General features: G+C 38.4%; 1 protein-coding gene across 11 annotated transcripts in view; it reads left to right on the top strand.

The window, feature by feature from the left end:
- Positions 1 to 15,499, top strand: part of dlg1a (discs large MAGUK scaffold protein 1a) — a 144,683-nt gene that overhangs the window by 42,512 nt on the left and 86,672 nt on the right. The window contains exon 1 of one of the 11 annotated variants that reach the window (XM_053498121.1): positions 2,345 to 2,725. The exons of 8 other annotated variants lie outside the window; for them this stretch is intronic. In XM_053498121.1, the coding sequence (XP_053354096.1) occupies positions 2,624 to 2,725 (102 nt within the window). In that variant the 5' untranslated portion in view covers positions 2,345 to 2,623. Of the gene's footprint in view, positions 1 to 2,344; positions 2,726 to 15,499 lie in introns of those variants that run through there. 2 more of the 11 variants (XM_053498124.1, XM_053498128.1) reach the window with 2 other exon arrangements.

Raw genomic sequence — 15,499 nt, 5'->3', positions numbered from 1 at the left:
AACATTCGTTTAAAACCTGATTCATTGCTTTAAATGGGCACACATACAGTACATACACGCTCATTCACACACTATGGGCAATTTAGGAACGATCCTGATTCCATTACCTATGAATGGAGTGTGCGGTCAACCCACTGCCACTCCTCACGCTGCTCCAATGTTTCAGCAGCCCCTACTCCTGCCTGTTCTATGTGCCTGGCACTGTAGACACTCTTCAGTCTAGTCCAGGGTTTCAGTAGCCCTGAGCTCAGCCTGATGCACCTGTTTTTATTGCAGACGTCTACTGTTACATTATTGTTATAGATTGTGTCAATACCGTCAGGTTGGAATTTTTGGTGTTCGTGTGTTTATTTTTTAGCATATTGTTCCCGCAGTAGTTTGTCTATGATGAAATATTACATTTCTTAACATTAAGGAAGATTTTATTAACAGGATTTTTACTTGACTGTTTTTAGGTAAAAAGCAAGGATATTTTTTTCATAATAAGTCAGTTTTTTACCCTAATTAAAGGGTGCTGGATTAGATTTTAAAATAATTATATGACAGTTATAATAAAAAAACACTTGTTTAGACAAAACCTTTTTTTAAGAAAATAAATATAATTTAAATACATCTTTCAATGTCTGACGACATTGACAAGAATGTAAAAGTAGTTAAGTAACGGATAGAAAGACATTATTCCACCATACTGCACTCGTAGTAAAATTATATAATGGGCTTGTTTATAATTGCTCTCAGCACATGTAGTGATAGAACAAGTAATTAAACAAATTATTGCACTAGTCATATAATATTGTGCTAATCATAAATTAGGCTATGACAGGTTTGGGACCACTTCACTAGACGTGAATTTTTGTCCACTGAGCGAACGGAGGCTGGCGCGCACTGAGCCGAGAGATGAGGGTGCGTGCCGTGATCAGTCCGCGGGCAGCGTGTGAAGAAGCACACGCCAGGGACCTGTTCGATCGCTGACTGATCGAAGTCGCCTGGGCACGGAGAGCATGTCTCCCAGCATAGTTTGCCATCGCAAAGTAGCATGAGCACCATTTCGCTCATGTTCGGATGCAAGGATGCATCATAAACTAAACAAAAACAACTAACTACACCTAAAAGGCAGCACTGCTAGGCTTCATGAAGCATCTTTCTGATTCTGAAAAAAAATCTACAGTAGGGGTTATTAGTTATTTGTTGGTTCTCCACTCCTTATTTCTGCATTATTTTGTGGCCGAAATGAAAAAAAAAACTTTATTCTTATTATTCTATTTATTTTGATACATTAACACATTTATATGGTTCTGTCTCCCTTTTGTTTTAAACCAGGATATAGTTAAATAATGCTAATAAAGTCATAATGGGTTTATATGTTTAGACGGAAAGGAAACACTTTATTCTTTGCTGTATTCGACTTTTGTAGGAACTGGGAATGACCACTCTAAAACTCGGAATAGTCTCTTAAATGTAGGAAGTGCACAACTTTTTTTTTTATTTTTATCATTTGCAGTTTAGTATAGTGACATTAAACATTTTTTATTACTAGAACAATAAACCGTCTGTGATTATATTGCTTGGAGCATTTGTAGTGTTATTTTAGGCTACTTCTTGCATAATACAGCAGCAGTATTACATGTCCCTCTCAGTTCATGTGAAGGACTTCTTCGCCTGTGCTGCTGTTACACAAATATAAGTGAAGAGGTTAAGGATGAGTTGTTTTTTTTCCATCAGTGAAACTGGATCCATCAGCAGATTTGGCTGTTAAAGCTTATTCTGTTCTCTTCACCTTTGCACATTGTGCTACAGAGCTCACGGTCCCTGAGCATCCTGACTCTGCAGATTGCTGAAGGCACACTTTTGCTCCTATACATTATAAATTAATGCTGTCACCTTTTGTACCAGTTCCACAGAGGTTTAAATGCCTTTCTCTGTCTCATTCTTCCCCCACATCAGCAGTCGGATTATTAGCCTATTCCAAAGGTCACCGGAAAACTTTTTAGGCACTAAACTCATATGTGTATATATAATGTCCTCTTTTCTTTTCTGTCCTTGAAATAAAAACAGATAAATAGTCATTTCGAGCAGCTCAACCTGGAATACTCCACTTTTCCTCTTAGACTGTCCAATCAAAGACTCCCGACTTCAGAAACAGTTTGAATTCTCTCTAAATCCCCACGATGCGTCAGTTTGCCCCTCCTCTTTCTGCTCTCTCTTTCCTCTGTGTCTGTATTTTCCTGCCTGTGCCTTGTTTGGACAGTCAGTGGCAGGAGAGGAGAGTGGCAATCCCTCCATCTCTCATCTGGGAGTAAAGCATGGCAAAGGCTGAGCTTCGCATTCAGCGCTGAAGCGGATCGTCCCACTCTGACTCGCCTCGCCTCTAATCCTTCTTCTCCCCCCACCTTTCCATCATCGGCCCTCCCAGCGCAGGGCTCTCCACAGGCAGCATGGCTGCTCCGGAGCTCCCTGCTCAGCCACTCTTTCCGCGAGTCCACTGAGCGCACGGAGGCTGGCGCGCACTGAGCCGAGAGATGAGGGTGCGTGCCAGGATCAGTCAGCGGGCAGCGTGTGAAGAAGCACACGCCAGGGACCTGTTCGATCGCTGACCGATCAAAGTCGTCTGGGCACGGAGAGCATGTCTCCCAGCATCAAGAACTTGGATTGCGTTTCGCCAATGTTGTGCCATTGCAAAGTAGCATGCACCAACAGCACCATTTCGCTCATGTTTGGATGCAAGGTAGGAAGAAATACTGTAGCAATGTTTTCTTTTAAAGCTGAGCATCAGCTCTGTTAATCAGCTTAGTTAATTCTCTTCCTTCCTGAAGTTAGAATTAAGATTTATTTTTATCATACTAAGGATCACTGAGGCGATGGGATGTATTTTCCAAGTCTTACAAATAAACACGTTCAGATTATTTTCAGTAGCGTTCAATATTTTAGTATGAGAGTAAACTCAAGCACTGAAGCTCTGCCTTCATGTTTCTAAACCCCTCGTGGCAAAATGCAAAGCTTCAGATGATTTCTGACAGATGTGTCAGCCTGTAGCGCTGTTCTCTTTCCATCAGCTATGCTGTAGGCACTCGAGCTTCAAGTAGATACATACTGTATATCTGTGTTTCATTTTTGTCTTGCTTCAACGTCTCCTCTGGGACGGAAGTCATGCTTGTTTGGTGAAGAAAAATCCTGTTGATTTGTTGTCCACTCACGCAGTCATGTTTGCCAAAAGTCATGTTTCATAAAACATGACATACTGTCCTGACAGGACTTTTAATAGTATCTGTGTCAGTCTCAGTAACTAGTTTGAAAGAGGAGGGCAAGTTAGTGTAGTTACATAACTGCCTAGTCCTCCGGGTGTCCCAGCCTCCGGTATCTGAATTCTTTCTTTGCACAAATTGGATGTGGAAGTCATTGTCCTTCTCAAACACTTTCATTCCACAATTTATTCTACCTCATTATGTCTGCACACATTATTGTACATCATTATTAAAAATCTATGCACCCAGGTATTCTGAATCGTAAGGGTTTGTTTAACATGTTCGTCTAATCTGTTAACAAGACTTTATGGCTTTATGATTTTTTTTTAAGTTACAAAAGTGATGCAATGAAAAGGTCTTGAGCCCCCCTCATTTATTCATAAGAAATTCAATTCAATTATACAATGAAAAAATTGGTTGTATAAAACAACCTCAGCAGCAACCTCATTTCCCCTCTCGTCTGTTGCGATTACTATAGCATTCAGAATCATTAGTTTACTGTACTGATCAGCAGCCTGGTCATCTGTCTTCTATTGCATCTGTTTCTTTTTCGTTCAGGCATTAGGTTTGATGTTTTTATGCTTGAATGATTTATAGGTCACTGTGTGGCTTAATGAACAAAAAAAAGAAACTGGTGGGTACAGGGACTGGATTGTAAACAAGGGACAAAAACTTGCCAAAAAAAGTCCCTTTGGAAACCTGGTGAACTATTTCTTAAGACCACATTAAAACTCTTTAGAAGCGAAATCTGAAGACATGAGGGGTAGCTCAAACCTTTTGCACCGTACTGTAAGATTTCAGGCACTTTTAAAACACTAATAATTAATTCATCACTCAGATATTTGCCTGCAAGAGCAAATTACAACCTTAAGTGAGTTCTGGCAGCATTATGAATGAATGAATAAATCAATCATAACATGCAACATGTGTCTTGAGCAACGTAGAGGTAGACCAAGATTCTACCGTTAGGGATAAACGATAATTTCCAAAACATTCCTATTAATTTTTTATATAAAGAAATTATACTCTTAGTTTGTCACCACGGTTTGTCATTACATGTAAAATATAGGTATACGCTAACTAATTTAAAGCTGGAGTAAAGTGAAAGTCATGATAATACTTAAATGTGTCATATCCCAGGGTGTATGTGAAATTTCAATGTTTTTATTTATCTACAATATTATTCAATGGAGTTGCTGAAGCTTTTTTTTAATTCAGCTCTTAAACTAAGTTTTTAACTTGAATTTAGCAATGTTACGTTAAAGATTGACTCAGACTATAGTACATAAGTATACAATAAATAAGAAGAATATTTGTAAAAATGACTATTGATACCGTTATTGACTTGACCTTGAACATCTATGTATAAAAATTTGTTTTGTGCAGCCTGTACTAATTAGTCCCAACCTTTCTTCCATGCCACTGAGAACACATGACCTGAGACCTCACAAAAAAGACACATCTTTTTACGGAATAATCTTCACTTGTATGGGTTTCTGACATCTTTTTTTCTTTTGACACCTTGTCACTTGACAGTTGCATTTGCATACTCATTAATATTCATTAGGATCTGCCAAAGATGGGCGTGTCAACAGGCGTTCAACTATTTCAATGTTTATACAACACATTGCAGCTTTATTTTTTTATTTCTCTCTTCATTTTAGCATACATTTTTACACATGAACATACATTTTGAGAACCATGTGTGGTCTGTGTTAATCTTCGACCTTTCAGCATGAGCTGATGATAAAGGCTATCACGTTTCATTCTCGCACGGACTGACGACATTGAGATCTATAGGTAAATGATTTCTAGGAAAAGGTTTCTGACCGACACTCATCTACAGTACCAGTTTTACATAAACTCCTTGACTTCTTCTCAGTAGTGCAATTGTCCAATCTCAGAACAACCACGTGTCAAACTTAAAGGAAATGTTCTATGTTGAGTTTTGGTGAACTTGTGGTCTCTGCAGCCTCAGATTCTTAATGTTGTTGTTTTACTCTCTTTTACTGTTGGCTGCCTGAGCTAGTTTGACCCATCTCTCCTGCCCTGTATTTTAGACCATTCTGTGTTAAGTCTAGAGAGAATTCCAGGAAAGCAATAGTTTCTAAAATACTCAAACCAGCAGTCACACCACAGTCAGAGTCATCGATCACATTTTTCACTGCTTGGTGTGAACATTATCCAAAGCTATTAATCAGCATATACAATATTTTATGCCTTGTGTTGCCACCTGAACAGCTGATTTAATGGGTAATTGCAGAAATATTCAAGTACACAGGCGTACCTATTAAAGAATCCAGTGAGCGTACACATTAAATCACATTTCTCTTGAATTTCTTCCATGATACTGGCCTAAAGGTAGGCAGTTAGTTGTCCAGGTTTGTGGTTTGTTAGTGTGTATGAGACGACAGTGATTGAGAGTGAGTGTGAGCTGAGGTTACAGCGCTCTGGCAGTGTGTTTGTATATCTCCCTTAAAAAAAATAAGAAAGGTGGAGTGTTGGACAAATTATAAATTAATTAGCTCACCCACTGGGTAAGTGCAAGCTCCATTGTGCTGCCAAATCCGTTTTTTTATTTTTTTTTCTCTGGAAACTGGATTATGCTAAAGTAGTGGCTAATGTAATAAAGGAGAGTTAGTTAGCTCTGGCTAAGTGCATTAATACAGACTAAGAGAAGCAAATGGCTTGTTGTATGACAGCCTAGTGCTGGAGTTAATTTTGCTTGACTTTGTCAGATTTTACACATACTGTAGCAGTCAAAAGTTTGGACACCCCTTCTAATTTCATGGTCTTTCATGATTTTTGCAGTATTTCTTTAACCATCGTTAAACATTGCTGAAGGCATCCAAAATATGCATACTGTATGCTACTTATGCTCTGCAAAGCCTGCATGTTCTGGGCTACTGACTTGCCCTTCACTTTGAAAATGAGTAAAGTCCAATTTCAGGTTTCTGAAATCCCTTATAGAATGGTTACCGTTCATTACACAGCTATTCTAGACAGATATCTTCATCTTTTTTATTATTTGCATCTTTTTTATTTTCGCTCTGTAATTAGTAACTGCAACTGACTCTTGTACATCTCCAAGCTGCACTGGTTTCGTTGCATGTCACTTTGTAAAGGACTGCTGGTCTTTCTGGCCCAGTGCTTCGAATCGTGAGAAATAAGGAAACTTTGTCATTTTAAGTCCAATGTACCGTCTACTGACAATCCATCCATACAAATCCATTTTCTGTCCAAGCCATTGAACAGATTGTTGGTTGGACTAAAGTGAACCAGTGTTGCTGATTATTACATATTACGCCTAGAGGTGGACAGTAACTAAACACATTTACTTTAAGTACATATTTTATGTATCTGTTCTCTACTTGAATAGATTCTTTTTACTTTCACTTAGCTCCATCCTATATTAAATATCTGTACTTTCTACTACACTACATTGGGCAATGCATCACAACCACCGGGGTGTGCAGTATTTAATGTGGTAATATCACCACATAATAACTATTTTGCATAACTGCATGATGTGTTTTTCTTCCATGAAATGCTTAATCAGGTGTTTGAAATTAGAAGTGGAGTCAGTTTCTGTCAACATTGAGAACAGAGAGAGAGAGATACTCTTTAATGATTATTTAAAGCCTACTGTGAGCTAATACATATTAAGTAATTTTGATACTTACATTTAAAAAAAGAAAAGTAAAGTACCTTATTAATTTGATTAATTTGACTTTATTTAATGGAGGACTTCTCCTACTTTTACTTGAAAAAATATTTACCTAGGGTATCTCTACTTGTACTTAAATAACACCTTTGAGTACACCCCACACTAGCTGAACTAGCCTTGTGGAAAATCAATAATTTACATTAAATACATTTTCAGTTCACCAGACATGTGCTGTGTTTACACTCTTCCTTTGCACTTTTACTCAGCAAATATGTATAGGTTGTAATTGCCTATACCATATTTTTTTGACCGCTGTGTTTAGTGTTGTAAACCGTTACCATGGATAAACTCCAGTGTTGCATTAAATATACAGTATTTAAGGGATAGGTTGGAATTCTCAGTGTTTGATTTAAAAAAATGAATAAATTAATATTTATATATTTATATATATGTGTGTGTGTATATATGTGTGTGTGTGTGTGTGTATATATGTGTGTGTGTGTGTGTGTGTGTGTGTGTGTATATACACACAGACGGGGAATCTTGCCTGCCTTACACAACTGTGTGATTACAGACAATTAATATGTGAAGAATAAAAAAATGCAATTATAGGACAATAATAATTTATGAGATCCTTGCGATTAAACTTTCCTACAGCAGCTGGAACTGAAGTGTTTTATTCCTATTATATTCTGTTAATTAATAAAGATGCAGCATACTTGTTACTGGTTTTACAACTGATACTTGGTTTACTTCTAAGTGAGTTACTTGTTATAGTAGTTGTAAACAAGCATTTTCCTGTTAACCTCTTTGTGATTTAGACGTTAATAAGACTGAAAACCTGTTAAGACTTTGCTTTGTTGAAATCCTGACTGACTGTAAGTGCTGACTCTGAACTCTCCCTAGGTTTCACAGTAGTCATTGTTAATCAAATATCGGAAGAAACATCCATCTGCAAAAATCCATCACCTCACTGACGAATCCAGACTCCAGTTTTTACTTACTTGTTTGAAGCAGAATTCACTTTTTGCTCTCTCTTTGAAGAAGAAGCTCTTTTTCTCTTTGAACAGTTGTTTTTTTTTTCCTTCATACTTCAACATTACTTTTGATCCAAATGATGGAAATTTGATGGTTGGTGAAATTGTAAAACAGAACAACAGAATGTGATTTATATTTGCCATTCTGTCAGGTCGCCCAAATCAAGCAACAAAAATAAGTGTTGCAAATTAATTGAAGAAACTCTTACTTACGCTTATCTAATCTGTCAGTGTCAGCCCATTAAGTTTTTAATCCTTGCCTGCTTGTTTCTGAGTATGCAAGCTGCTCTTTTCTTCTTGTCGTTTCTCCATAATGAGCTGTGGAACAGCTGCTGGTAATCCCTCTAGACTGACACTAGTGTGTTACTGCATGTCTCTGCTGGCTGTGCTCGGAGTTAGCTGTGCTTTATAGACCTGCTTTCTGCTGAGCATGAGGTAATTTGGGGCATTTCTCATTTAGTGGTTTAATTTTCCGGGTCATTCCGCCTGGCATCTGAATGTCACAAGATTAATCCATTAATGTCCAGTGTGTTGATTGAAGTATGAAATACAGTAGTGTTTATTAGGCCTTTTATTAAGTGGTTTTTTTTGGGATTTTTTCCTTGCCGATTCCCACCCACTCTCCCATCAAGGCTACTTAGCCAGCTACAGTTATATACCTTCCCATACTCAGTATAACAAGCTGAGCCTCACTCTTTTGCTTTGTGTTAAACATCAGCTGAAGTACTAGAAGTGTTTTTTTTTTTTTGTTTTTTTTTTTTTTTAAAGATTTAAGCTTAAAGTTTGTTATATTTTGTGTCATACAATTGACCCTAGCTGCTGTTAACTGCTGCTGCACATCTGTTAAAGTTGGCAACTCTCTCATGCTGGATCTCTTTGTGAGAAACAGACAAAAATAACTGTTTTGTCGTAGGTATGCTTTTTGCTTTTATCTAAATTTCTTTCTAGTTTCCAAACGAGCTGGAGCACATATACAAAAGCACATTACAGTACAGAAAAAAAAATTTCTTGATGTATACCGGCTTGTTCAGAAATGGATCAGAGTGCCATTCCCAAGGCCCACCGTGAGACGAGAAAGGGTTCTCAGCAGTACCCTTTGGTTCTTAGAAAATCAAGTGCCCTATTAATACAGTACAGGAGTTACAGAAGTATCTTCATGTGTCTTGTAGATTTGATTCCCTGAACACGAGCCTGTGGAAAAAATCAATCTGTGTCATCCCTAAAGGCAGTGGGTGCCAGAATAACAGCAACTCATATTGGGTCATAAATGACATTTTATCAAAGTAATTTTAACTTTCAAAAACAACCTAACACCCATGATCATTATAATTACATTCATATTGATAAATATAGAGCACTGCTGGATTTAGGGGCTTCCTCAAGACAGACTTGAGGCTTGATCTCTCATGGGTCTGATTAGTTACCCAGACTCTTAACCACTAAGGCCTGTTGCTAAGTGTTTACAGCTCTTAAGTGTAAGATGCACAAGGCAGGACAAAAGAACCGTTATCCTTCCTCCAAATGACACAACAGGCATTTATCAACGAGCCACTGACTGATTCAGCCAATCCTGCATTCCACCTGTGCTTCTCCTCCATATTTCATTAGGTCTGGCTTGAGGTGGTAGGATTTTTCTCACATTAAAATGCGTTGACTGGCAATAACTAATGCAGTATTGCAGAGTGACTTACAAGTAAGAAAAGCACAATCTGGGCATACAGTGAAAATGAGTAAACTTCACAGCATGATCCTTATGGATATGTTTCCGTTTTAGGAATAGTGGAAGATAATCGCAGGCAAAAACCTACAAGATAAATATGGTGCAATTGAAATCAGCAATATATAGTGAGAAGAGAATTGCAGTATTGTGCAATGTACAGCGCTGTGTAACATCACCAAACAATAAGGCACAGAGGAAATATTATTGCAGACCTCGTGGCAGGAAATAGATCTAAGCCCAGGTAATAGAATTTAAACACACATGAGGAACATTTTGTGTTTGTTAAAGATGCTCAGTTGTAACTGTATGGCCTTAATGTAGCCATAAAAAAGACACATGCTGCATGAGGCACTAAGATGCTTACCCTGACTGGGAGATTTGTCCATGAAGGCCAGTTAGAGGGTCACTCCCCTGAGCTTCCTGAATGGTGATGCTGTAATGGATCATAGCTGGGACTCGGCCATCAGAACCAGTTTATCATTTAGTAAAATCTAGTGTTGCTCCCACTTTGTTACGTATGGTTTGTATAATGAAGTATTTTTATGTTAGGTTTTAGGGCATGATAACCTTTTTTAATCTATCACAGGAAGCTTGTATTAGACACATCCTGCTTTACATATTTACAGTAGCCAATCTACCAACGTGCATGCTTGTGGGAGGTGTGAGGGGAACTCAAAAGTGCAGACACAGCAAGCTTAGGATGGGAACTGGGAAGCTGAAGCTGTGAGGCTGCACATAAATGAGCCACCATGTGTGTAATTTTTAATGTACAGTACTAATACAGTATGATGGTGGCTTAAAGGTTGGCACTGTCGCCGTGCACCTCCAGGGTCCGGGTTCGATTCCTGGCCAGGTTCGGTGACATGCAGATTAGGCAGATTAAAATTAATTTCCAAATTGACTGTAGTGTGTGTGTGTGTGTGTGTGTGTGTGTGTATTTGTGTGTGCCCTGCGATGTACTAGCACCCTGTCCAGGGTGTACCCCGCCTTGTGCCCTAAGTCTCCTGGGAGAGGCTCCAAGCCCCCGTGACCCTGTATACAGAATTATGCATCATAGACAATGAATAAGTAAGTCAGTGAGTAATAACTCACTCAAAGGCTGAATGGTTGTTGATATGGTAGCAGCAGGATGAACTATTCTGGATCCACATCAAAGCAAACGGATTGTCTCTGTCTCGTTATAGCCTTTTCTATATTGGAGTCCCTCCCAAGTCACTCTTGGTAGGAGCTTCCTATGTAGCTTTTTTATTAGTGAGTCAGGAAATACTGGCAAGATCAGGGCATACAGTAGGTGGACAAAGCTTGTATATTTTCCTTTGCCCTGAGAATGGACCACCCAATTTACATGGACAAGACATCCACCTGGACAAGAAGCTGTGAAGTAAGAACAAATAAGAAAAGCACAATCTGGGCATACAGACACAGCATGTTCCTTATGAATGTGTTTCCATTTTAGGAATAGTGCAAGATAATCATAGGCAAAAACCTACAAGATAAATATGGTGCAATTGAAATCAGCAATATATAGTGAGAAGAGAATTGCAGTATCGTGCAATGTACAGCTCTGTGTAACATCACCCAAAGAATAAGGCACAGAGGAAATATTATTGCAGTTCCAGTTCCAAGAAAAAGGTCCACATCCACATCGAGGCAAATGTATTGTCTCAGCCTCTTCATCTTCCTATTCCTATTTAGTTTTAATATCGGTGAGTCTAATGTCTCTTTGCCCTGAGAATGGACCACACAATTTGCATGGACAGGACATCCACATGGACAAGAAGTTGTGAAAATAATGAAGACTGATCAATCCAAGATTAGATAAACAAGATTGAGTGCTGAGGACTTACTCCTCATTGGATCGCTGCCATCCTTGCTTGTGCCAGTAGTACATGGAACGAAAATACAACTGAACACATTGTCTCAGCTTTGTCCACCTATGCCCTGATCTTGCCAGTATTTCCTGTTTTGCCCACACATACACACTTCTTGGCATACAGTGTCGGCCCTGCCTGGTTTAGTTTTGTTTAGGATACTCCGGAGCTCCTGGAGGAGATACTTTATCATAAAATATAGTCAGGATGTTGTTTTAATATTGATTATTATGACTTTATAGAAATAGGCCAAGTGTTTTATAAAAAACATGATGTTTTTTGTGCCTCAGTTAAAACTTTCTCTAAAGAATGTATATAATTGATAATTTAAAGTAAATTTCTGTGTCTGAGATTCGTAGTAAAGTGATTACACCGATTGATGAATTAAAGTTGGAAAAACCATGTTCAGCAAGTAATTGTTGAAAAAGTTGCTCATTTAGCAGTGGGTGCTTATCTGGCAACGTAAGGAGATAAGCCTACCAGAGATGGTTCAGTGGAAGTAGAAAGTGTTTTTTTTTCTGTCAAGACAGAAACTGAAATCACGCCAGATAAAAGAGACATCTAGGTAAGCAATTTGTGCTACATTAACTTTTCTGTGGGATTGGATCAGACAGGCTAGCCTTTGCTCTCCACAGGTATAAATGAGCCTTGGGTTCCCATTATCCACTAACTGGTTTACTGGTATATAATTGATAATCAATGGTAACTTTGTGGCGTTAATATTATGGCTGATCAATTATTTTTAGTCATAAACTTTAATGTCCGGTTATAGAGCATACTGTATATTTTAGAATGAAATCAAGGAGTAAAACACATTTGTGCGATGCGCCTCTGATGTGAAGCGGAGTAACTATCACCACTGCATATTAGATTATTTTATTAAGTACACATTTATTTTATTCTTTTGTAGTTAATGTGAATGCACTTTTAAAACTTAAAATATCAACAACAATAAACACATTTTATATCCACCATGAAAATTTCTGTATTTTGCCGTAGAATTATAATAAAAAAAACTAAACCGTGTTAGAACAGGTATTATATAAACATGCACTTTGGCATCAAACAGACCTTCTAAGCTTCCCAAGGTGAAGTATTAATTAAATGCAGTGTGCACTGAACTCTGAACCTTATCTTACATCCTATCTATTAAGCAGACACAAATTCATGGCTGGATTATGCCTGCCTTTATTCAAGGTTGCAAACCCAGCAAATATCTGAGTGAAAGTGTAGAAAATAGGGCAATTCGCTGTCCTCAGCGGCCTAAACAGGACGAGCCACCATCCCTCTTACTGACTATGTACTTTCCTGATCAACCCGGGTTAGAATTGTGTCCATTTTAGGATATCGGACCCAGTAGCACTGGTGTACTTTAGTTGAATAGTTAAAATAAGACAGTTGACCCATTGTTCCAGCTCATTATCTGAGCAGTCTGGCCTGACAGAGGGTGAGTCGGGTGGCCTAGGGCTCTCTGGAGCACACAGGAGTGTAATCCTTCTCCATCTTCTATTTCCATTATAGTGTTATAATCCAGTTAGTGTAGTGACCCTGCTCCTAGTTACTGACCAGAAGGTCAGCTGTTGGGCCCTTTAACCTGTCTGCTCCAGGGATGCTGTATCATCGCTGACTCTGTGCTCTGACCCCAGCCTCCTGATAAGCTGGGACATAGTTTCACTGTGCAGTTATGTAATGTGAAAATAAAGACTTAACTTAAAGGTGTTGCTTTGGCTCAAAACTTGATTGATGTGTTATAATGCAACTTCAGTCAAATTAGGGCTGACTTGTTAGTGTTTACGAAATGATTGCTTTTATTTCAAAATAAGTTTTTTTGGGAAAAAAGTTTTGGAAGTGCATAGATACAACATATAGTCTGTTATTGAACTGTAAAACTTTCTTCTTTTTATATAAAACCACATATAAAATGCATTTTTTGGGCTGTTTTTAACCTGTGGGTGTCTCAGTGTGTACTGCTAAACACAAAAGAGAATGGATTACAAATAAATAAATAATAATAATACGGTGGTAGCACAAAAAAACAGCCTTAAAAACAGAAAATTTGCAAGAATCTTGTATACGAATGATTAAACCATGCCGAACCGAACGCCGGCTAAGCTTTGCATACGTCTGGGAGCCGTTAATAACTTGCTTGCGTCAGTGGATAGCCAATTAAAGTGAGTTTACAGTACATATTTTTGTATGGGTTTCTATTTAGCATTTTCTGCAAGATTTTTGAAGATATAGCATCATGGGTCCCACGAATGTTAGCAAGGATGGTAGCAAGAAAAAATGGGAGCTACTTTCAGTTTAGTTTTTACAGCAGACGGTTCCAAGAGGAATCATAAATTAAGTTTAATTGATGTTTAATGTCTATTCATTCACTCACTTACTTCTTGTCTATACCGCTTTATCTTGTATTCAGGGTCAAGAGGTCTGAAGACTTGGGGCATGAGTGCCAATCCATCACAGGGCACATACACACGCACGCACGCACGCACTCACTCACTCACTCACTGACTCACACACTACGGGCAATTTGGGAACACCAGTTAGCCTAATCTGCAGGTGTTTGGACTGTGGGAGGAAACTGGGGTACCTGGAGGAAACCCACCAAGCACGGGGAGAACATGCAGACCTTTTTTTTTTCTTTGATCGATTTTATATGCAAAAATATGTTTATAGTGTTTTTTATAATGGTTAAATTTTTGGGTGGCTGGAATGGATTATCTGCATTTACATTGTTTTCAATAGGAAAATGTGTTTTGCAACGCAAAATTTTGCCTTAAGAACTCGCATAAAATTTGTATGTCGAGGTACCGCTGTACCAAATCTATGGGTAATGGTATGGATAAACAGTAACGGTATGGGTCACAGCATCAGGGGTCAGGATTTGATCTTTTGCATGTTTAACCTTTCCCTTGTATTTTTTCATCACATACTGTACTTAGGTTTGTTCTTCCCTCCAAAAGACTTTTTTGGTTAATGGACTAAGTATGGTGGTGATACTTGGTGATATACATCCTAAGTATATTTCTGCTTTGTACCTCATGTTCATGGGACAGTTTCTGGATACACCATTTGCCACAAAACATAATGAAGTGGATACTGAATATTGGATACAACTATTGGATAAATAAATTGCATTGTATCAGTGTATTGTTTCTTTTCAACCCATAGTGAAACTGCATCACATCCAAACACTATTTCATCATTACTGGATTAGATATGTCTAAACATAAGATACTGTAGGCGTGTGATATCATTGGCGTAACTTTGTTGTCTCTTATTAAAATAGAGCTGCAAAATATATGTATACATATAGTACATTATATTAATGAAATAGGCCATGTATATTTACATTTAAGAATAAAAATATATGAATCAAGGTAGACACATTTTGAGAAGAGCAGTTGGCAGTTCAGCTCATGGCGAGGTCTGACTAGACAGGCCGTTGCAGGTTGAGAGGTATTGAGTCTGACACATTTTAGGGGCTTTGGGTGTTTTAACAGTGAGGCCAAAGTGGACTAGTGAACTGCAAGCAGGTAAAAGGAGACACCGCAGTGTGGCAGTGAATCTAATCCACTCATGCTGTGACTGTAAACCTGCTCCATGATGCTGTCAGACTTTCTGCTGAACGACAGTGTCGACTCACAGCTCTATCTCTCTATCTGGTCCTGTAGGGATCAAAAACCTTACTATTCCATCAATATGATTTTTTTTTGCCTTTTATTGCTCATCGGATATGATTACCGTGTTTTAATCAGTCTTCTTATTAAAACGACAACGCAGCAATATTTACTGTAGCCGTGTAAGAATACGATGCTGAACAGTATGGGTTTTCCTCACACACTCCTGCAGCTGAATATATCAGATCATGCGTGGCAGTTTGAGGTCATCATAATGACTGTGCACAGAGAGCAAGCAGGGGGTTTTGCTCATTAATGCAGTGTTTCCCATCTCAGCAC

This window comes from Clarias gariepinus, chromosome 6 (genome assembly GCF_024256425.1).
Source record: "Clarias gariepinus isolate MV-2021 ecotype Netherlands chromosome 6, CGAR_prim_01v2, whole genome shotgun sequence".
Classification (NCBI taxonomy): Eukaryota; Metazoa; Chordata; class Actinopteri; order Siluriformes; family Clariidae; genus Clarias; species Clarias gariepinus.
This window is presented reverse-complemented; position numbering and strand designations above follow the sequence as displayed.